This window comes from Leptosomus discolor, chromosome 7 (genome assembly GCF_034619465.1).
Source record: "Leptosomus discolor isolate bLepDis1 chromosome 7, bLepDis1.hap2, whole genome shotgun sequence".
Taxonomy (NCBI): domain Eukaryota; kingdom Metazoa; phylum Chordata; class Aves; order Leptosomiformes; family Leptosomidae; genus Leptosomus; species Leptosomus discolor.
Window position 1 is genome coordinate 515163 of NC_141397.1, and position 24256 is coordinate 539418.

General features: G+C 48.3%; 1 protein-coding gene across 1 annotated transcript in view; it reads right to left on the reverse strand.

Moving 5' to 3' along the window:
• CALCR (calcitonin receptor) overlaps window positions 1-24256 on the reverse strand; it is a 57932-nt gene that overhangs the window by 19701 nt on the left and 13975 nt on the right. The window contains exons 4-6 of the mRNA XM_086468196.1: window positions 16406-16518; window positions 14447-14538; window positions 8727-8853 (exon numbers count right to left, since the gene is read on the reverse strand). Of these exons, the coding sequence (XP_086324322.1) occupies window positions 8727-8853; window positions 14447-14538; window positions 16406-16518 (332 nt within the window). The remainder of the gene's footprint in view (window positions 1-8726; window positions 8854-14446; window positions 14539-16405; window positions 16519-24256) is intronic.

A 24256-nucleotide genomic window follows, 5' to 3' on the forward strand; every position in this document is an offset into this window, starting at 1 on the left:
AGCAGTCATCTGTGGCCACAGGAAGATACCCCTTCCCCTCAACTTCTGCAGATGTTTCCCAAGCTGACTACCTGGGCCCTGAGAGTTGTCCTTAGGATTCACGTGTCTCTTGAAAGAGACGTTTTGGCAGTTCGGCAGGTAGAGAACTGCACATTCTGCCTCCGCCTGGACTGCCCCTCTGGACCAGAAAAGCTCGTCAGCCACCCAGTGCACCGCCTTCCATGGCTGAAAATCTCTCCCGAAGCAACTGCCTGAACGTGCGTGTTTAGTTCTGTTCCAACAGTTGCAGGCACCTTGGCGCCCATGAAATTACAGGATCGTTGACAGGTGGGGATACAGGGTACTGATTTTTCTTTCTGGTGATTCATTTTTCCTCGTCACCACACAGGGCAGAGCAGACACACACATCTTTTTTTCCACACTGTGTTTGAACAGTCCTTACAAAGCGTGCCCCGAAAGGGTGGTATAGTGGTTGGAAAAGCTTACAAAAAATAAAAAGAAAATAAAAAGGTAGAAGCAGCATATGCTCCTTTTCTTGTTGCGACACACGTTCATTAAGGTTCTCAAATCATCCTCGGGCCGTTCTTCACAGCCCGGGTCAGTACGTTTCTTGCCTCGCTCGCTCCTGGTGCTCAGCGCAGCCTCCCCGCTGGCGGGGAACAGTCTTGTGCTGCAGCCCAGCAGCTGGAGGGGAGCAGAGCACGGCCGTGAGCTCTGAGCAAAACCCACGATACGCTCTCAAACCCGTCATTTTAACTTAATGCCTCCACCACTTCCTATCGCTGAACTGAAAGGGAGACGACTACGGAGCATCTGCGCCCCTCTGAGCAGAGCCCGCCTGAACACAGCCTCCCTCTGGACCGTCGGCTTCGCTGGAACTTTTGGCTGTAGCTCACACAAATGCACACACAGAAAGCACATCGCCCGAGAACTACATACCTAAACTCCATTTACCTATTTCCTCAGCATTTCTTTCTTTCTGTACCTTCCATGGGAACTATCACGTGTGGCTTTAAAAATGAAATCATATACCTGTCCTTTAGAGCAATGGCCATGCAGCCAGCTCATGACTCTTTAAGGGATTTAGTCACTTCCTATGCAGTAAGTTAAAGAACTGAGAAAACCATTGGCAAAGCAGGCAGGACAAGTCTGATTAGTACTTAGATCCACATTGCATTAATTTGAGAATGAATCTGAAAAAGTTAGCACAAAGAGTTTAAGCACAGCAATGCATCGAGATGCATGATGTAAAATTCATATTGAGCAAAAAATCAGTCTTTGCTTTGGATGAGCTAACAAACACAGCACGTTTCATCTGTGGCTAAGTGATGGAGTGGAAATGTTTTCCTACAATAAAAAGAGAGTTTTTCTTAGGTCAGAGCAGGTAAAAGAGAAGAATCTGTTACTGATGAGAACTGGGTTCATGCCTGATACAAATAAAACACGACAAACGTAACCAACATCTCAGTGTACATCAGTCTGAGCTGGGAAAATCACAGAACGAGTCAGTTTTACGGTGTTTATTCTCACAGAAACAAAGTAAAACTGCGAGATGATACAGAAGCAAATCTTCCACCACTCCCATGCTTGATAACTGACAGTCTGCGAACTCTGCAATAAAAACACGTCCAAGGGTTTTTTCTTCTGCTCATCTCCTGTACGCGAGCTCTTTGAGGCGGAGGCTCTGTCCTTGCTGTATCGTGTACAAGATGCAGCACAGTCAAAGCCAGGACTCAAAGGATTATCGCAGGACCTTCACACTATGAAGGGGACTAAAACGTCACGAGCTCCCAGCCTACGGGCGACTGAAGCTGGTGGGTTTGAATGCACGAGCGAGGCAGGCTGCGAGGAAATCGCCGGTCCTTTCCAGTGCAGCCCAGAGACTGCTGCTCAGGCTGGCGTGTCCCCGACACAAAGGCATAAGCCAACGTGTCTCTTTTCGAGAGCCCGGAGACAGACAGCACTGCGCTGCGCAGGTGGGTGGCTACGCAGCAAGGGAAGTCCCAGAGCCAGGTGACGGCCGAAGCGAGCGGCTCCTTCGTGGCTCTGGGAGGATGGCCAAGGACGAACACTTTCTTGGCAGAACGCAGCCTGGTGAGAAACTCGATCTGTGAGCAGGAGGCTGCCTCCTGCTTTGTCCTCACTGTGCTGGTGAACACAAAAGCTGAGGAAAGTTCTTTACAGATCTGCAGGAGAGCACCCGACAAAAAACCTCCTTTACTGTTGATCTTCCTTCCTCATGAAAGCAACCTGCAACGGCCCTAAATCCTGGCTAACTGCTTGGGGGCAAAAGGGGTCAATAGGAACACAGCCGGTCACAGCCTCCTCTCTTGCAAATCTTGCTAAGAGTCATGTAACTCTTGGAAACGCTCAGCTGCGATACGCAACGAAACCACTTCAAAAGGATGCTGGCACCATTTCACAGAGAAGAAATACAACCATTTATTCTCCTTTTACAAGAAGGAGCTAGAACTGGTGTCTATGATGTTTTGCAAGATATACTGGCGTATTATAAACACCATTAATGTTCCAGCCCTGTCAAAGCAGCCCCAAAGGTCCATCTGCCGACACAGGACCCTGCAATGGCGCAGTCCTGTACTCGGCATGCCGCTCTCCTTGGCCAGGCCGGCAGCCTCTCATCACATCTACTTGTCCTTTCCCTGTTGAGGCTCTCCGTGGTTATCGGTTAATAGCTAATGGACAGAAAGCTGCAAAATTAACTACCATCCCTACCCACCAGGGCAAATCAAACCAAAGCACTCAGACTACATAAACCCCAGAATATCGTCTTCAAGAACATCTAATGGGAAGTAGACTGCCAACTGTTTTTGACCAGGTCATCCCAGTACTTCAGTCAGAGTGAAAGGACTGACTCGGTTTGGCACATGCAAGTCGTACAGGTTCCTGTGTCCTCGTCCCCACAACGCTCTCCTGGGTGAAGGGGCTCAGGCTGGCAAGTCAGGAGGTGGGTGTCTTAGACCCGCCCTTGCCAACTGCCCCACGGAAGGTGAGGGCAGGACAGCCCCTCGGTGTGCACAGCCAAACCTCTCTTCTCAAACGCTCACTATCCATTGAGATGCCCCCGAGCGACATCTCACACAAATTGTGAGGAACAGGCCAACCGAGGTTACCGATTTCAAACCACGCCAGCTACGCGGGCCATCGCTACAGCTGTGCGCTTCTCTGCTTAAAGTGAAACGAACATATTTGACCTTATCAGTCTGGTTCCTCTCCACCGCTGTGAACCTCCCCTGCGGACGGCAGCGAAGGACCCTCCTCGAGGAGAGTCTGTGCCGCTTGCTGCGGAGGCCAGACAGGATTTATCCAAATTCAGTTTGAAGGCAACACAGTATATTCTCAGACACTCTTAACTCAGCATTTTAAAGGAGCAGCCTGAAGTCCGATTACTAATCTGCCTTATGTGTTTGCTTGGGTTTTTTTCTGGCTATTTGAACATCACTCTGTGAAAATGTTCTTCAATTCCAAGTATCCATATGTTACACAAATAAGCAATAAAAGGACTTTCCAAAGCAAGACAGCGCTAAGTTTTGGAGCCATAAATCACTGACTATCAGAATGTCACACAGTTGTACAATATATCTACTGTGAGTCACCCATTAAACTGTGTTCCAGTCAGAAACCTGGCACGCAGGGGCTCGCGCTAAGATTAATGTTTTAATATACTTCTAAACCATTTACAGAACAAAATGTACACAGTTGCTCAGAGGGATCCTACGTTTTGTGTTACAAGAAAGCAAAATATGAAATTAAACAGCGGGGGATCTTTCTAGCAGCATCTGTGCCCATGTCTACGCCACAGCGAAGCAGCCAGCCCAGCACGAGGCACCCCGGGCAGGCATCAACACGGCCACATCGGCACGCCCTCGAGTCCCCGCCGCCGTCGCTCACCTGGGGCTGTGGCTTTCGCCCAGGGAGCGCTGTGGTAAGCGTCAGGCGGGGGAGAGGCAGAGCAAAAGGCAGCCTCGTCACCCCCAGCGAGCTCGGCCTCGGCGCTGGGGGAGGCAGCGCTTCAGGAAGGCGCCGCAAGCACGAGCCCGACCGACGGCGAGGGCAGGGAGCCCCGGAGAGGGGCCCCGGGAGGAGAGAAGAGGGGCAGTCAGGGCAGCCTGAATCACGGTATGGGCACTGCTCGACCTGCTGCTCGCTCGGGCCGGCAGCGCGGCCAGAGCACTCACCAGATCTGCTGCCGCCTTCTCCCCGTGGTGGGAGGCAATCCCCGGCGACCCGGGGCAAGAGCTGCCGTGACTCCCGGCGCCCTTCCTCCGCCACCACACACGGCGAGAGCCGCCGGGCACGGGAGGATGGCGCAAGGCAGAGGTCACTCAACACACGTTCAGTCGCTGCCCTGGCTGCCGCTGCGGCCGCACCCGAGCTCTGGGCACGCTGTTGTGTGTTTTAATGTTTTAAACTGCCAGCTGGCCCTTCCTTAGACAAAGGGCTCCTAGGCCAGATGATGGCAGCTTTCACAAGAACACTGACCCTCTCCTAGCACAGAAGATACACTACAAGACTCAGGAGCCATGACTGCTAGGCATTGGCTAGTGATTCTTGGTTAGAAGTTTGGTCTTTAATTGCTTTTTCATCTAGACGACACTCTAGAATAGCTCTGAGTCATCTCTTTGGGGCTAAACTGGCTGCAGAGGCCCCTGTGAGCAATCCGGTGGAAGCAAGATGGAGGAACAGATGTACTAAGATGAAAGACTTTGGAGATGCTTTGAGAGTGACAGGAAAGCTCTGAAAATAGTTACATTAATAAAGAATCAAATTAATTTAACAAGAATGGAGCCTCCTGAAGCTTTACCCCGAGCATAATACATGAAATGACTCGGAGGATCAAAGCGTCCTTCTCCTTTGTGGAGCTCCACCTTTGCTGCTCCCGGGGGGCTGCACTGCGGGGACGCCCGGCACTGCCAAGGCAAGCACAAGCCACACGGGGCAGCAGCTTTGCCATTTATCTTCACTGGTATCAGCTATCAGCCTCTCATTTGAGAAAAAGACATTCAAAAAACCCCAGGCTCTGCCAGGCTACATCAGAAGGAACTGAAAGCAACAAGAGATGAGAAGGTAACATTTACATGGTAAAAAGTCCTAAAATTAATGTTGCTCCCAAAATGCTGTCTATCTCCTTTGATTTCTTGGCTCTCAGGCCCTCTCTGTTCCTCTGAGAACAGGGGAAGTCGCCACTACCGTAACCCCGTAAATCACAGTAACTCCCCTTTATACACACCTTGTCTGCCCTCACAGCCCCACGTTTTATCTCCACTGTTTTACTGTGACAGGGAGGAAAACCCCCTACACTTGGGCAGTCACGGTCTGCACTTGGATTTGCCCATGCGCACGCGGGGCTCCCAGGAGCTGCCCGTGGAGCATTGGCCCTTGCTACGGGCTCTATAATTATAAACTGCAGCTGAAATCGAAACCTCCACACCACACAATGAATGCCAGAAGCAAGGGTGAAATGACTGCATGGAAGGTGAAGAGGCTACAGAATTGCCCAGAGAAAGAGAACAGACGTCTGCACTAGAACAGGAAAGTGATAAAAATACAGCAAGGTCTCTTAAAGGATTCCTGGAAGAGGTTTTCATTACCGAGCCATCACTGATTTGTGACCAAACCTAGTCCCATCTACAAACACATTCATCTTGGTGCCCATGGAGCTGATCAGTTATTCGGTCTCTCATTTGCAGAGCTACCCCTCCAGTCATTACTTGTAGCTTCCTTTACCCCCATTAGTACTGAGTATTAAAATTACCGGTCTTGTGGAACACAAAAAATGAAAAATACAGACCTGATGTGCAAGACCATAATAACAGATCAGGCAGCAAGACTTTTATTTATATTTCCAGGTTTTTTAATGGCGAACATAATGTGCTCTTCACAGATCACCCTTCTTCTGTGGGTCAGTCTCATTTAAGAAGGTGATAGAAGATACCCTTTCCTACAAAATCTGTTCTAGTAATAGTGTAATTAATGCAGTTGCTACTTTAGATACAACATACAAAAAAAATCAGCTCAACTAACACTTTTCAGTATATGTAAATAAGTGTTCATACACGTGTCCTGTTTATTTTTGTCAAGTGTCCCTTAACCTTTTTCATTGGTTCTTCGCTTCTTGTATGGCCACCTGGGCTCACACCTTTCTCTTCCATCGTTTCAGATCCAGAGAAATCCAAGAGAAAGAGAGAGAGAAAAAAAATATATATAACCATAAAGCAGGAAAAATTATGAGGTAAAAAAGCACATTAAGATATATCGAAAAAGTGGCCTGACTTACCATTTCGCACGAGCAGAACGATCATCAAAGGGTTTAACTGTGCAGCAAACTCTATGCAAGCAAGGATGCAGTACAGCCTCTCCTCATGTAAACGATTCTTTGGGTTGTCTCACATCTTTTGTGTCTGGATCACAGGGAGAATGCGGGTATCTTGGTGTTAGGGACGAATTTCCTCTCTTGCTCCTCCTGTCTCTTCTCCTTGTTATTTAACAGAACCTTCTTTCCTTCAAAATTCTATGGATTTGTTGATATTACCATAAACATGTATTCACTGTGTTTTCCCATGGCATTGCATAGTTAAAATGTATTGTGAAACTTCAGGCAGGGAAAGAAAAGCAGGAGCTATTGGGATAGAAACACATTTGTTTTGCAGAATAAATACCACCAACTTCACCTCTCTATACAGCCATTACATAAGGGGCACCTGTGACTGAAATTCCTCCTACACACTTCAGTATTTCTGTGTGTACTGCAGGTAGGAGCCATACACAGAGGAGCCTGTCAAGCTCAGAAGATGCACAGGTGAAAGGTGGATAAATGCAGCAAAAGTCAGAAGCAGTCATCTTAAAACGGACTTGATAAAACAGAGGGTGCAGTAGGGACAGAAAAAAACAAGCTATAAAGCCTTCATTTGCACTGTAATCAGCATTAAAATAAAAATATTATGGGAATCTACCTGGTGGAATAAGTAAATTTCTAACATAAATCCTTTAAGGCTTCATATACTCACATGGAATTTCATCATGCTTAATTTAAAAACGCCCTGGCTGTTCATTTTCTTTTCCCAATCATGTATTTAGAAGTTTAGTATGTTACTAAAATGACAGAATAAACTTTCTACTCATGTTGAGAGACCTTGAACACATTAACAGGTCACCTCACCTCCTTTTTTTCCCCTTTTTTCTAAGGAAGGGAAATCTCGAGTGTGAGGCAAGATGAAGCAGCGGGTGTACCCTCACCCCACGCCTGACGGCAGAACACAGGCGGGAGACCTCAGGTCTTCTGGCCCCAAGTCCTGTCCCTCGCCCCCCGACAGCAGCTCACGCCGAGCCAAAGACAGGCAAAGGCGGTGCGGAAGGAGGACGACAAGGGCTTGGCTGGTCGGAGCCCGCGCTCGCTCACCCGCCGCAGCCAGGTTTGCCGGCACGGCCGCCTCGGCAGCAGCAGTGCCCGGGGCTGAATTCGGCTCTGAGGGTCCTCTTCGTATTCCGGCCGGCGACCTGCTCGCCGACTGCACCGCTCCGGGGCTCCGTGGCCTCCAAAGGGAACCGCTCCTGTCCCCTTACACCGTCTGCTGCCATAGCAACGGAGGTTGGGGCTTTCATCGGTGATGCTCGGCGCCGGTACCTGGCCTGTGGCTCTGCCAGAGCCTCTGAAAGCTTTGTCGTTGACTTCACTGGGGTCAAGATTTCACTCCAAATAAAGATCCAGCCCAAAGGGACTAGACACAGTTTTTTAATGAAATCTTAGAGCAAAAGAGTCCTTGCCACAGCCTCGACTTTTAGTTTAAAGCACTTCAGATAATTTACTTCTGCTGTCAGGAGGTATCATTCTTAACCCTGAGGTAACGATCTTACTTCAATTTAGGTGTCTGGTACCATCTCCCAGCTTTTTATCTTCAAATATCAAGTGTATTTTCGTTGCATCTCTTGCATAGGCTACCTACGTATGATGCTATGCAGTAAGGAGAAACAAAATGTGTGACTTTTTAATTATTCTTCTGCTCTTCTATTTTATAATCTCCAGATGGTCCCTGGGACTGGTGATGTTTTCTTTAGTCTATATATCTCCTGCTTTAATTAGCTCAGTTAATCGGCACACGTTTGAGAGACACCCATGTGATCAGGTAACGCCAGGTGCTAATGTTTAATTGCTTTCACAAAATTAGAAGCGGATAAATGGTTGAACCGTAATTGAACGATCTTATTAGAACACAAGCTGATCAGTGTTGTGACATAACTTGAGAGACTCCCAGGCTTGCATGAATTTCACATCAGCCGGGGCTGCCGTGATGACAGCAAGCACGGTGCGGTTCCTCTGTCAGAGGGCAGGACCAGAGCTGGGTGGCGGAGATCTGCCAGACATGGTCACTGGCGGAGGGGCTGGCACAGTCCGTGCTGCCGCCCAAGAGCAGCGGAGCAAGCTGTCGCGTTGACGTACCGCCTCCCGAGGAAAAAAATGCAGCAAACCGACCTTTTAGCAGGGTACATGTACTGGCTGGAGCAAGTCTGAGGCTTCTTGTACCAGATTCAAAGGTTTTTATTGCCGGGGAACGATCTGAGCAAGGCTGAGAAGCTCTCAGACTCTGCACCCTCTGTGCCTGTTTTACAAGATGGTTATCACTAACTGGTGAATGGGCATGGCTGGTTTCGGCGTGGCCACAGTGGTTTTACCTGGGTGTTAAGGTGGAGAGGAGTCATGCAGTACTTACAGGATCCCTTTTTACAAGGCCCGGGTTAGGCACAACCGCAATCAGGTGGGCAATCGTAAACATGGAGTTGAGCACGTAAGAAAAAAACAAATTCTTATGCAGCGTTATCCTTTGACAGCTGAGGCTCCTGAAAAATATGTAGCACACGTCGTAAATTAGTGTTTTTCTTCTGATGTCACTTTAACAAGCTCTTTCTGGCAGCAATCTCTCAAGAATGCCTTTTGGCAAGGCGCAATCGGAAAATACATGCCTTGCATCGCAGCCGTAACCTCTGACAAATTTTTGGGTTTGTTTTTACACCTGTTTAGCACCACATGCCTTTTAGACCATGCTGTAAAGAGCCATCCAGCTACATTCTCAGCGCTTGATGCCTTTCTTTATTTCATGGTAATCGAGCTATTAAGCAGTGAAGCAGAACCCTGAGAATTATTATATGCGCATAATACAAGTAATGAACACCAGGAATACTGCTTTATAAGTAACGGTTCCCTGGAGACTCAATTTCTCAAATACTCAGATGAAAATTATTTGCTACTTCAGGAATTAGTGGTGAGACAGGATGGGGACTTTGGGCAGGAATCCCCTTAAATTACAGGGGGATTTGGGTCAGTATCCTGCATGTTTCTAACTCCAGCTGAGATCCCAAACCAGAAGCGGTTGTTTTCCTGCTCAGGAGGAAATCTTTTCTGAATGACCAGGGGAGGGTAGGATTTCTGCTCTTGTGGGCAGGGGAATTGCACAAGAGAAGACCACAGAATTCCAGTGAAGCCAAATCGTGACTGCAGTTCCAGACCTGAACTGTCTCCCCTTTCTAATTCATGCTCAAATCCTCATGCCACCTCCTCGGCTACCCCCGGCACGGGGGCCAATGCCCCCACAGCGCAGCCGGGCTGGCAGGAGGCGCCTGCAGAAAGGCAGTGCTGGAGCTGTCAGAGAGTGCTGTGATGGCTGCGGTCAGCGAGCACCCGGGGCAGGACCAGCAGGTAAAAACCAGCTGAGACGAGCGAGTGTCGCCGCCTCACTGAGGTCAGCTTCCCCCTCGGCACGAGGAGCCCTTTGCAGCCTGGACTCGAGCGGGGGCTGTGACTTTCTGGTGCTCACTGTGCGCAGAATGCACTTCAAAACCAGAGAGCTAATCTAACCAGTGGAACTCTTTCCCGCTCATTTTGATTTTGCTTATTTATTTTACTTTTTTTTCAGGTCCTTCGTCACCTGCCACTTATTCTTCGTTCTCCTTACACCTATTTTCTCAGTCACTGGATGGAATTCTTCCTTTAGCTTGAGGTCGTCTTTCTGGTTATGGTCATCAGCATCCCTCAATGCTCATCGCTTTAGCTGACCTCCTTATTCACCAAGACACCTTCTCTGGACCAGGATGTCCACGAGATGCAGGTCCCGGGGGCTAGGAATGACAGTATGTCTTTACACTTGCCCTGATTTTATAGTCCTCCTTTAGCACCAGCTGTTGGCAACTGCTGAGCACCAGATACGGGGCCAGGGGCACTTTCAGTTCGATCCACTGTAGCACAGGACATTGGGCAAAACAGCTTTTTCTTTGGAGCTATTTTTGCTACACTGTTCTTGTGCTTACTCCACCCGCATGTGCCCCATCACAAATCCAGTCTAATGTTCCTTTTCTGCTCCTAAGCCCTGCTGGTATTTATCAGTCCTGAGTTTTCCTTTCTCCCCACTCTCCATCACTATACTTTGCCTATGCTACTGACCCCACTTTTCTTGGGACACTACCACGCGCCCATCACCCTCTGTCTTTCTCTGGCACTCCTGGGAACAGGACTGGTGTCATGCCAGTCCTGTTCCCAACAAATAAAGGTTCCCCTATTACCCAGAGGAGTCTCTTCATCTCCTGGCCACAGAAATGCAGACCCTTGTCCCTCCAGTGGCCTCTCTACCTGGCTACCAGTACAGAGAGACAGCCTTTTGTGAGTACCTCTGCCAGGTACACGTGCCTCCACTTCCACTCCTGGGCTTCCTCACTGCTCCGCTTGACTTTTGCCAGTCTTTCTGCTCTATTAAACTGGACTGTCCTTCGTTGCATGTTGCCTTTGTCTCCTGTCCAAGCTCCTTCCCCTGCCTGCTTTCCTCTCTTACTTTCACTCCTGCATTGCTCTCCTCCTTTCCGCTCAGTATTGCTCACCTTTTTTTTCCTTGACTCCAGCTTTCATGTTAAAGACCCATCTGGATCATAAAATGTGTATTTCTGCACCCCCACTTTTTAATTTGACCTTCAGGGTTTGCCATCAAAATGGCATCAGCACCTACCTGACCTGGTCCACACCAAGAGGAGAATAGTTTAGCAAAACCAAATCCCTTACTTGGTTCATCCTCTCTGCTGGTTTTGACAGTCACCTGTGATCTCCTCCTCCTCTGACCCCTCTTAGCTCTCTTCCTGGCCCTCTTCCCGATTCCCTCATCATTCCTTTGTTGTGTTTTTGAGGGCTCCTTGTCATCCCCCACCCATCTTTCTGCATGCTCCCTACTCTGCTTCATTAATTAGTATGCAAAAAGGCATCACTAAGCCAGTTATCCATGTCTAAAACAGGTAACTAGTTTTTCATGTCACTATGTCTCTATCAATTATTTCACAGTCTCCTGTTTTTCTTGTGGTTTCCCTGTGTTTCACATTTAGTCTGTCTCCTGTATTTCCTTTGACAGAGACAGGTTCTCCTATCTACTCAGCAGGTCGCCCTTACTTTTCAGTTCCTATCTCCACTTCTCTATTGCATCTAGGATATTTTGACTTCCAAGGACGGTTCAGCATTATTTTCTTCATAGATCTGCACTGTGAATCTGTCATTTCTTCTCATTCATGAACACTGAGAATACTGATTTTCACCCCCAGTCAGGTATTTTCCATCTCCTACACACTTGTTTAGTTTTCTAATTATTTTCATGCTTTCTACCATGCTCTCCCTTACCCCTGGGGAAAACTCCCAACAAACTTCCACAAATTGTCCTTCCACCCATTATCCTTCCTCAACTCCCTTGTAAAGCCCTGGCAACCATTAGACTGCAGGTGCATTCACAACACGCCATCTATTATTCTGGCAAATCTAGACTTATTGTACTCCCCATCTGTCTTTATACAAATGCCTTTGTTTTAATAATTCAATTGGAAGTGATCTGGAGCTATGAGACCCTTTTTTCTTTTGTATTTTATCATCTGAGATAATGGCGTCTCAGTTTGCAATCATAAAAATATTGCAATAACGTGATGATGCAAGTAAATGTTAAGACACTCTACTTTATGAATACTCTGTCTCCTGTTAGGAGTTAGTATCGCTTAGTGATGCTCTTCACTACTGATTCAGTATTCCCTTCCGAAAGCGCTGCAACATCTGTGATGACAGATCATTATGAATCTGGATACCCAAGACTGAAAGGAAAATACATCTCCGCCAGGAAAGTCTTAGACGTGGCAAACAGCAACTTCTGCAAGCTGTTTGTTGCTGCCTCTCCAGTCAAAGGCTATTACGCAGTCCAGAAACCACCCCTTGCTATCCGACTGTCTGATTGACAGCTTGCCTTCCACTGAAGGTCAAATAAGCTATTGCCGTCACAGCCAGACGACAGAACAGCCGAAGGTAACGTGAACCCGGCTCCCATACAGCTTTACTCTCATTTCCTTGTGATCGTAGCGTGGGCTCCTCTTTCTGCAGGTCTTCGTTTTAATTCCTAGCTCTACTTCTTCCTGTGACCTCTGTGCCATGGATTAGTCATGGCAGGGGAAGAAGTGGAGGAGGAGAGAGAGGAGGAGGTGTGTTACTGTCTGGAAGGCTGCTGCAAAGATGAGCCTGTCAGCACGGCCTGGGATCGGTCGGGATCGTGCGCTGCCCGTGACTCAGCGCCAGGAGTGACTCAGAGGGCCTGATCCTGCCTCGCTCGCTGCAAGGAATCACCTGCCTGGTCCACATCGGGCAGCCAGTTTAACCAGATCCTGTCCTTACTGCCCCGAAGAACTCTGCAGCCTGGGTATAGGACTCCAAATCAGATTACACTGCGCTCTTCCTACTCTTCTCAAAGCATTACTGCGGCTGTAGCTTTGTGCTCTTTATCTTTACCTGTACGGGAAGGGGACTCATCGGTTCACTGGGCAGTTTCCAGCTATCTCTGTAGCTGATGACTGCACGTTATCACAGTCACTCATCGAACTGCCTCTCTGGCAGAATTCACAACCTGTATTTCGGATCCACCTGTTTTGAGCTTGTAATCTTACAAACTCTTGTGGTCTATGCAAAGTCCAACCACGTCATCTTCCTGTGTTTCCTAGACTCACTCTTGGTGGTGGTGACACTGGGGGCTTTCTTTCACCACCCTTCCTGTCTGGCAGTCAAGGCACAGACATCTAATTGTACAGCCCTAAGAGTTATCCCACCTACCCCACCTCCCTATTTACTAAGCATACCCTTTCCCAGCCGATTTGGACACCCTCATCCACGGCGCATCTTCCCAGGGACCAGCAGCAGATGACATAACCAGGGAGAAGCTTTGCATAACGTTACTAACAAAACTGCTATCGGAAGGCAGGCAACCTGAATATAGCCATAGATACGGATCAAAACTGGGACCAGAAATAGGCTAAGGCACCTCACTTAAGATTTACATTAAATAATACAGGGACGCTGAGGCTAGAACTGATTTAAGCACTGGGGTTCTGTGGAGGGTCCTTCACCGCAGATTTTTAGAGCAAGACAACCATCCCATGTGGGTCACTAGACTGGATGTATCCTTGTGGTTCCTCACCGTATCTGCGAATGGACATTACCACCCTGACTGCTGAGCGTGCTACCAGCCCGGGAAGTTTGCACTTCACAGTAATGCTATGAAAGTGAAATACCCTAAGAAGATTGCTTAAGAGCTAGAAGAATATAACGTATGCAAGTCACCCTGGCTGTGGATGTACAATAGCTCAGGATCTTGTCTGTTGTTTATTCTTAAATATTTTGTCAAGTGCCCTTGATGCCTTCTAGTGCTTTTCCCTGAGCTGAAAACCGAGGGCTGTTCCTGGACAGCCCTTCACTGCTGATTGCGACTGAGACTGTGACTACAGGTCTGACGGCAAATCTTGAGCTCCCTCCGCTCCCTCACGGCAGACACACTACAATACCCAGCGTACAGACGGGTTCACCGAAGGACAAGATTTAAATGCTGTAGTGAAGCTGCCACACAGGAGCTGCAACGCTTTCGTGAAACCGATCCAGGCTCCTTCAAAGCCCTGACGCAGCACGTCGCCGTCTTCCCTTTTAAGGGTGGCGACAGGCTCAGACCCACCCCTAGCGCTGAGCCCTGCAAGCACCTACTCACCAGCTCGGTCCTCCAGCGCCGGGTGGAGGCGTCCCTGTTCTTCAGGAGCTGGGGGCTCTGGGCCACTGCCCATGCCGTCACTGCGCCTGCCGGGGCTGGACGTGCCCTTCAATGGGCGACTGGTAAGTGACGGGCCTTACGCATCCCCAGTTACACCATTTCCATGGGGGCTGCACTTTTACACCAGTCTTGGTGAATCTAACAGCGTGATCTTGGCCACACACCACTGGGAGATGTCCTCTTGGTGAGAGGACCCTGCGCTGAGACTTCTTTACCAGGATTACACAGAAAGGCTCTCAGAAGAGCCGTTTCTCACTGCCACGTCCCCTTCCAAGCTTTTCTTTGGCTATCACTTGAGATCCCCCAGGGAAACAAGAGTGTCTGTAAGAAACACTTACTTGAAATAGAAGAAAATTGCCAAGGAAATCATCAGGGATGTTATAGACAAAGCATGGCCAACGATCGCCATATAATAAAGTATGAACGCCATCTGCAATTTAACAAAAAGAAAAGGCAAACATGGACAATTCGCAGGCATTCGGGGTTTTTTTTTTTCTCACTGAGGAAGAATCTACAAAATCAACCTCCCATTTTGTATTTCTTTTCTTTCAAAGGTTCTTTCTAAACACACATTTAATCTCAGCAATCTATTAAACAGCACGAGTCATGGTCTAGAGATGAAATGTGTGTTCCACGTATGAGCTGATCTGCTCCTGCTGCACTGAGGTAACTGTCTCAAAAGTACAGCATATTGGTATTTCCAGTTAACATCAAACAAATAATGAACTATTTTATTAATTTCTGCAGTCCGTGAAATGGCAACCTGTCATGTCCCTTCTCACCTAAAAGACTTTTAACATGCTGACTCACCATATTTTTAGCCTATGCAGATTTTTTTCATTCTGGGTTTAGAAAACTTCTGAAATGAACACTTAAATATTCTTTTTTGTCCCCCTAGAATTCTTGACTTGAGGAAAGAGAATTCTCTAATAGGAATACCTCCTGCTGGGTTAATTATATTATCCTTAGGTACATGGAAACAGTCTACAAATGAAGCATACTCCTGTTTTTGAAGACTTGGATTAAAAGTCATAATCTGTCTTGGCATTTCTGTAAAGACAGATTCCGTCTGTATTTTCCATTATTTTTTGTTTCGGAAGAATCTCCATGTACACACAATTTTCCTTTGTGTTCCATCTGCACTTTGCTTGAATGACGTTCAAAACTGTTCTTCTGGAAGGCCTTGGTAATAGGTAACAGAACTACATTTTTTGCCTCCCTACATGGGCCAACATCTGGAAAAATTATATTTTTATGGTGCTTCCATTTAATGCCTCTGTGAGCTCAGATTGTTACTATTATTCTCTTTGTCACATAGGTGAGCCCTATTTTATCATGATGGTTCTTCATGCTGCAAGAACTTTTAGAATTCACCTCCTGCCACGTCCAGTAGACTTTTCCAAGGCCCTTTGGGCTGGATCATTGCTAAATATAACCACATACTGCTTTTTGGCGGCATAAAAAACGATCCTCCAACACAAACCCCAAATCAAGTAACTTTTTGACTTTTCCTTCCACAATTCCAAACAGTCACAAATTATTCTGCCACAAATCTGTAATCAGATTTTCCTGGAGCTCCACTCACATTTGAGAAATATGTTTATTTTCATGAGCTTCCCTAACTTAATTTTTATTAAGCTTTTCTGAGATTTCTCTCTCCTTGTTTCTTTTGGTGCTTTTATATTTAGCTCTCTTCTTTCACCTTAGCAACTTGATTTTGGAAATACTGATGCAAACGCTTAATTCATTACTGTAAATAGTCTCAATGACTTCAGTCAAACTGTTAAAAGTTAAATGTGTTCAGGCTTGTAGGATTGTCTGGATTAATGGTACCCTCATAAATATTCCTTTTCAAAGGGAGCGAGTACAGGCTGATATTCTTTGTTTAAGAAAAATAATCTGAACTTACGTTAATATTTCTAGCCCTGCAGAGAAGACATCAACAGCTTGGAAGATACTTGTTACAGAAAGTAAAACTGAAATGCTAAAGGATCATTTTATAACCATTGGACAATCATGGAAGACCACAGGAATTAAAAAATGCATTTGAAAAACAGTGCAAAACCTGTAGCATGAATTGCTACTAAATTATCTACCCTGTAGCAAATCTATGTTTAGGTTTGAGCACTCATCAAATAATTTAACAAGGTAAAATCATGAGAACAACGCAATAAAGTCTTGTGTAACAAACAGAACTAAAAGATGGGGACTATTCTGGCTTCTCTCATACACGTCTTACCGTTAGCCCAGCCCAAAACTATTCCCAAACAACCACCGCCTTTGCCACTGTGGCATACCTTCAATTTTTCAGAGGTGAAGGAGTTGCACAGGGTGTAGTTGGACCAAGTCCGGTTGCTCTCGGGATGGCGGAACCAGTTTCCAGTTTCATCGCAGTATTTTGAAGCCCTCTCTGACGACAAATTGCAACAAGAGTTATTTCAGCATATGCAAGCGACACGTTTAAAAAACTGTCAGAAAGAATTTCTATGTTTGGAAACGAAATGCCTGTGCAACAAAATCCAAAGGATTTTCAACCTGTGCAATTAATACACATCTGTCTGTTTCGTGGTTTTTCCTCAGAGATTTATCTGAGGGTGTGCTGTTGTTTGTCTCCTTTTGTCTTGAACGATCACAGTGAAGTATATATACCCAGCCTTCGTTCGGATGCAGTTATTTATGTGACAATAACTCATTCTGAGAGGGTGCTGAACGCTGTCGATGGAAGAGAAAGTGACCTTAGGCGCCGGCGCCGAACCTGGTGGGGGTGTGTCCAGGCAGGCAGAGCCAGCGGCGCCGGCACGTCCACGGCTCTCGTCCCGACCTGCCGCAGGCTGGAGAACGGACGTGCCCACGGGCTGGCACGTGGATGTGACTTTTCCTTTTCAAACCTGACTCTTGCCAGGACACGCTGGCACCCACACACTGACGCTCGCGGGCTGAATCCTGCAGCAGGGTTTCAGGTATGGGGGGAAATCCTCAGTTAAAAACACCGCGTAGAGACAGGGCAGCAAGCGGGGCATGAGCCGGTGGGCAGGCGCTGGAGGCGGTGGCAGCCCCGGGGCGGCCATGCCCTGTGCAGAGGGGTGGCAGAGCCCTGCCCTGCCCCGGCTCTGCCGGCGAGCGGGACCACCGCTCGCTGTCCCTGCAGGCTCAAAGCCCGCAGGCACCGGCAGCAGCAGCCTTGCAAATGTCTTGGTGCGGGTCCCAGCTGTCCGGTTTAATTTAAAACGGGTGCAGAGCACCCCGCTGGAGCAACCCGACGGGTGTTTGGCCCTCCACGCACGTCTCTGGTGCGGGTCCCCGCGCTGTGGGTGGCTCTGGCATCCCTCCCGAAAGCCCCACCGCGCAGATCGCTGCTGGGCTCCCGCTCCTCCGCGCGTGTCCCTCCGCGGTGGCAGGGGATGGCAGGGGCTCCAGCGCCGGGCGTCACGGTCATGGGCTGTGCCCGGGCCCTCCCGTCCAGGCTCACATCCCCGCCTGGGACATCTTGGGTGCCGAGCACCCACAGCCACTCCCAGTCGCCTCGCGGGGTTTGGACCAGCTCCTTCGGCCGCCCCCCAGGCATTAGCCCCACTGGACTCACTGGAAAGTTTGCGCGAGTAACAGAGGCAGGGTAAGATCAGAAACTTAAATTATTTGATGTTTTCTCAGATAGTGACACAGCTGTTTATTTATGAAAAACACAGTTTTTCAAGTCTGACTTTTAAAATAGTCTAAAAGTCCACCTGGACTTCCCCTTGCCTATTCTAGCTTTAGAATTTTATGGGCTCTATACACAGGGTATCAGCGTTTCCAGTCAATACACTTTTACAGAGCCAACTACCATTTAAACATACACATCTCCATTTTTCATGTTAAACAATTGCATTTATTTTTCTTAATCATCTCTGACGACTAATGATTCTATTAATTCGGAAGATCTGTATTCCCTCCATATGCCCTAAGGATAGCAATCGATCATATCAGCAAGGGAAGGGTTGTACAGACCGAGCTATCTTCCTCTGACTAGAAACACACTTTACAGACTGCCATTGCAAGAAACAATCCTCAGGACACAGTACAGTTTTGAAATTACTGTGAGTTTCAAACCATTGTTTTGGGGGACCTGTTGAAAATCAGTATGTGCATCAACACCACCAAGAGGAACAGTACACGTTATCTCAGCCTTCCATCACTGCAGCTCGGAGATAATCTCCGACTGCCTGTGTAGCAATGTTCCCCTTGCACTCGTTGCCAGATATTATCTAAAGCTGGAACATGTTTTCAGCCACAGATGAAAGATTAATGGTTATACTCCCGCAGAACACAGTGTACAAACATCTTACCTACTATCCCGTGCGCTCTGCAAAGTCCACGGCTTTTGTTAAATGCTGTGGAGTACAATAGTGACATCATCTGTCATCTCTGTACTTTAGTGCCTAGGTTTGCACTCTGCCAAGTTTAATGTGGCCTCTTTAAGAGACAAACCTGTCGCCTCATACTTTTCCTTGAAGCCAGACAAACACAACTGATCCTAGTCTGGAAGCAGCCACGGCCCAGGGATTTCTTGCTGTGATGTTCCCAGAAGACAGGACTGGGGGATAAGCCTCCCTACTGTCCATCCCAGTGACAAACAGGTCCAACACCTCTTCCCAATCTGACTTTATACGGAAATAAAGCCGTGAGTCTGTAACCCAACCACTGTTCTACTGCACGTTATCCTACGGCGGCCCAGCAGCAGCTGTGGGATCAGAACGTGGGCATATGTCGGTTTTTATGCCAACCAGAAGAACCAGCAAGCTCTGAAGAAACACACAAGTGCCTAAGGATGGGTAAGGCAATACTAGCAAGGCCAAATGGAAGCGTGTGAGTTAAGATTACTCAAATACTATGTAAACACCCATTTTTTAGGCTCTGTCTGTATGCTGTCAGCTTGGATAAGGCACCACTTGGGCATCACATTATTGAAAGCAGAGGAACAGTGACAGGGCGTGGGATTCCTCTCACCCGCTTTAGTGACCTCGAAGTTGTGCAATTCACGGGCAGGTGTGCAGGCTCTCTGTGGCCAGCTTAGGCAGACAGATGCTTCAAGAGCTGTCTGGGAAAATGGGGTAAGAGAAATCACGTCCACGAGGGCAGTTTCATTGGAGTAGCGAAGTGCCTGAAAAGATTAGCCAGCAGCAATATTTTTGCACGTGGTATTGCCTGTGCTACTGATAGTGCTTTCATGTATCATATTCTCATAAACACAGCTCAGTCATTTATATGTAACAAATATCTTAACCTAGCAACTCTGGAACAAATACGAGAGCTCTGTCAATCAGGTTCTTCACAATTAGACCAAGTCTATAGCAGATGTTAGAAGAGCAACATCATTTTTTTACTTATTGTTGAGTTATAAGCTGGAAGTAGAAGATTTCCCCTGTTGCAGTACGTGCTTAGCACATACCAGACACTGGACTCTCTGCCATCGTTTGGATAGACCTGTGTGGTACTTAGTTTTGCAGATGAGGGAACAGCTGATGTAGCATGTCTGAGTTACTTACACCCTCAGTAAAATATTCTAGAAGAACATTTTTCAAAAACAAAAAAAATCATCTGATACAACACAATGGAGACCCTAGAAAACCAGTGTCCTAAGAAGCAAAGAGTTATCACCATCATCAGAATGCCTCAGTCAGCAGAACTGGCATATTGTGCACTGCGGGGATAAGAACCGATTTTTAAAATACAGCTGACAAGGCTGCTGAGAAGCAGGACAGAAACAGGGTAAAAGGAGAAGCAGCAGCTGGACAAAGAGTTCAGGTTTGTTTCGTTTGTCACTGTCTAAACGATGCGACTTCAAGGACCAGCAGAAATACAGAGCTGGCGTTCTCAGGCAATCCGCTCAGCTCAATGCTTTGTGCCTCTTGTTGGCTGGGAGAAGGGTGTGCCCGTGTCCCTCAAATCCAGTCCCTTGCGGTCACAGGCGTCACAGCTGGTATGTCCGAAAGGGTCTGCAAGAGCCGCTCAACCTGTTCCCCCTCCTCCTGCACGGAGCATTCATCCTTACTTCTCTAAAGGTATTCCGTAAGAAGGACAAAGCCATTTGGGCCGCAGCATGGCACCGGGAGAGCTGCAGAGAACACAAACGCCGCCGTGACCCACGCCCCGGAGCGAGGGGAGCTCACGGGCCGGCGGCAGAGCAGGCAGGCAAGGCTGCACCTCCACGTCCCGCGGCTGTGAGAGGTAACAACACGCCGATCGTCATCCGAGGCGATCGCTTATGGACTCAAACGGATCCGCTTCCCAGTTGCACTTATAGAAACTTCGCCCTTGGAGCCACAGGAAGAGCTGTAACTGGTTTACAAAACGGAACCAAAGGCAGAAACCCAACGAAGCGGAGAACTGAGTGGAGTTTTGCTAAACGCAGCCTCAGATGACAAAGTTGGGCCGGGCTTGCTCCCTGCCGTGGTGACCACCGCTCTTAACCACGGCTCTGTGCCGAAGAGGAAAGGCAGAAAAGCGGAATGGAACAAAAAAGTACGGCTGCCACAGCGCAACTCGCACATTCAGCTCCACTGCTACGTGACGGCACCAGATAAATCCTGACCAAACGCTCCGTCCAGGGAGAGCGAGGTGGGTCACACCGCACCACCCTGCCACCAATGCAGCAGCCCGTGCACGGCCCAGGGCAATGCTTTGCTCCTCCTGCTGCCCCCCGTAAAGCTGCCCTGCTAGAAGGCCATCACATCCACAATAAATTTCCCCTTTTTTTTCTTAGCCAGACTATTACCAGCATGAATTACATACTACATTCCTATCAAATTCAATTCCTAGCAATTCCAGTGTGACCTAGAACCATTTCAAAGGGATTACACCAAAGACTAACCTGGATAAAATATGAATATAAAATACAATTCAAGAGAAACTGCGCTTGTCGCTGGATAGGGGAGTATAAAACTCAGCCCTGCTCAGAGCTTCACAGGCAGGAGCGGATGAGACAATGCATTTCCTGCTGTCACTGGATTTAAAGCAGTAGGTCCCAGTATGCTTTCCAGACAAACTGGCCTGGTTTTATGCATTATCACACTGCGCGTGATGGTTATTGTGAGAGATTGCAGCAAGAGGCAAGAGTTGTTTATGGCAAAGGACGAAGCTGTCACAGCTTGTAGGGAAGGGCTTCTGTTTGTCTGCGAGCTTTAGGATACCGACTTCCTCTCACAGGATGGAGCTTCCTCAGGTGGGGAAAGCAGTGCGGGAAGCCCTGGCTAAATGAACAGGCCAGGTTATCTCAGACATCCTTCCTTCCCTCAGAACAGAGACTCCTCTCTAGTAAGAACTGGTGCAAGTTCGGTGAAGTAAGCGGGACAGCATCTGGTCATTAGCTGTGAAGTCGTCAGGCACAAAACGAACAGAGCACTGAGTGTGTTCTCCACCATTTGCTTCGGGGTCCTTTTCCTCAGAACAGGATTTTGCTGTATTCATTTCTAATGTGCTCTACCAATTTCGCCTTGGAACCACTGCTAAACGTTGTCAGGGGTTCAGATACAGAAAGCTGCTACACAGCACCCAGAGGTGCCGATGGGAGGAGGATCCGATCCCATGCTGCCAGGTAACCTTTCACTTCTCCAGCTACAAACAATGCACGTCTCAAAGCACAAAGAGCTGAAGGACATCGGTTTATTCCAGGACTCAAAGCCATACCCGGCCTCAAACGAAAGTAACTGAGCCGTCAGTGAGCTGATAGACAGTGGTTCTGCAGATCTCGGTGCAGCCCAAAGCAGTACAGCGTGAAATCCTTGTTTCAGCAGTCCATGGAGCTACTTGCATGCCTAAAATACATCTTGAGGTGGCTTGGTATCATGGAGACTTAATGGGAAGGAAATCTGACAGGCACTGCGGTTTTCATCTTGTAAAATCATTGTTCTTTAGGATGAGTTTTGTTTCTCAGCAGAAAATGTAGCTGTGTTTTGTTTAACAGGCATAAGCTACCAAAGGAAACAATCATTTGTGACACAAAACCTGACAGACCTCTCAGGACAGCTGAACCTGTGCTTTTGGCCACCTCTAAGTGGCAGCCACTTCCATTAGCAGCTGAAAGACTTCTCATCACCCCCACGATTTCTTGTCTCCCTCCTACTTTATTGGTCCCGGCATGACAATCAGCCCCCGGCAAAGCAAAGGCTGGCCACCCGCTGGCTTGATGCTGCAGCCGTCACGTGCTGGGGAAGGCAACAGCTACTCTAGGAAAGCAGCTCTGGCTCAACCAGGAGATGCTGAGCCGCTGCCGAGCCAGGGAAGCAGTGACGACTGACCAGGACGCAGCAAAGAGGCTGACAGGGCACTGACAAGGAGCAGAGAGACCTGCCAGGGGACAATACTGACTCCAGAAGACCACAGGCATTGTTCCTAAGCAGGACAGAGAGCGAACAGCAGGAAATTAATTCCCAGTGGAGGCTTTTCCTCCTATGGCTGTGTACAGAGACCAGGAGTACTAAAAAAATTCCCAAATTCTCAAGTTTTAAAGCATGGCAGAAAACCTAACGGCAGTATGCGCACCCTGTGGGCCGGACTCTGCAGCATGCACCTGTACATGACGGAGTGACTTGCAATCAGCTGTAGGAGCCATGGACCTTGGTGTTAATAAGCACTAATAAGTGGAGTGAGGTGCTCCCTTGAAGAGCGCTGTTGTAGCAGAGCAAGTAGTTGAGAACGTGAGTCACTGGAGACAAGCGGGAAAGCTGGGAAAGGCTGGCTCGGCAGCGAGCAGGAGAGTGGCTCTGTGATCTCTCCACAAGCTGAAGGATGAGCACCTCGAGTCGCGGGGAGGCTTTTGGGATCGCAGGGCTGCCCAGCACCACCTTTCGCAGCTGTTAGCTCAACAGCGCACGGAGTACACACAAACTAGGACTGTTAGTGCCACAGGGTTTTTTCTATGAAAACCATGGAAGCAGGGACAGTAGAAGCCTTGTAGTAAATTGTCCTGTTTGTCAGAGGGGCTGTTGCCACATAGGGAGGCTATCCTGAACAAAGGGGGGGCTGAAGTGAAAGGTACAGACCCCATCCAAGAGGCTCCTCTGACATGCGGGAAGAGGCTTGTGCAGCCTCAGGATCCAGAGCCTCAAGCTCTCCCCTGAACGTGGGTACTTCTGTCTGGGAACTGAACCAAGTCTGGCCAGTTCTTTTAAAATGCTCTTTGGCACCTTCTGTGCAAATATCCTAATGGTCGAAGCAGCCTCCCACAGAGAGTGAGACCTAGGCCACAGGCACCCCTCCAGCTGAGGGTCTCGTCCCCGAGCCCATTTCCCCCAGTGCTCCCAGGACTAGCCATGAGCGTGGCCCTGCTGCAAGGCTCCTCGTTGCAAACGACGACACTGCACCAAGAAGCGGTCGAGACCAAGTGTTCAGAAAGCAACAACAGGTCACAGAAGAGAAGGCTTTGTGACTGGGGCCCGTTGTGTGTCTCAGGGGTGCAAACTGCTGTAAAGACTGGTGGGGTAGGTCCCGGGGTGTTCCCACAAGAGGCGCACAGTCACACTGCCACGCGAGCTCACTTCCCAGGCACCCACATCCCCCAGTCCGTCCTGTCCAACGTCTCCTTCCACTGGAAAGGGGGAGGTTCGTCCATCGAAGCTGGGATGCAGGTTTGAATCCCCTCAGGCTGGGGCTGAGGTTGGAAGTTTCCCACTCGCTGGGTGAATTCTCTAATTGTGGATAACTTGATTCACAAAGAACAGAAATATCGATCAATCTGGCTGCTCTGCAAATGGGATTCAGCGAAAGACACACTGGGTCTGATCCAACCCGGAAACGCCTCCATTTCTAAACAGGCAACAAGCTCGACAAAATCAACAGCCCCAGCTAATGGTACTGGGTAATCAAAATCAACAGCCCCAGCTAATGGTACCGGTAATTAACTCACAGCCATGCAATAGTCCGTTTCCTTACTTTCCAGTCGGGCACATACATTTCGGTTTAACCTTGTTGAAAACTGAAGATTTACATACCCTCCCTCCCCCAAATGTTTATTTTCATAGTTTTTCATGGCACACCGTGTCTATGCTGGATTTGGCACATCGTGGCATCAAGCACCGCCTATAAGCAACATGTCCCGAGCGTGAAACACACAACCGTGTCTTTCCTCAAACAATACTCTTGGTGAAGTTATACTTGTGTCTAATATTTCC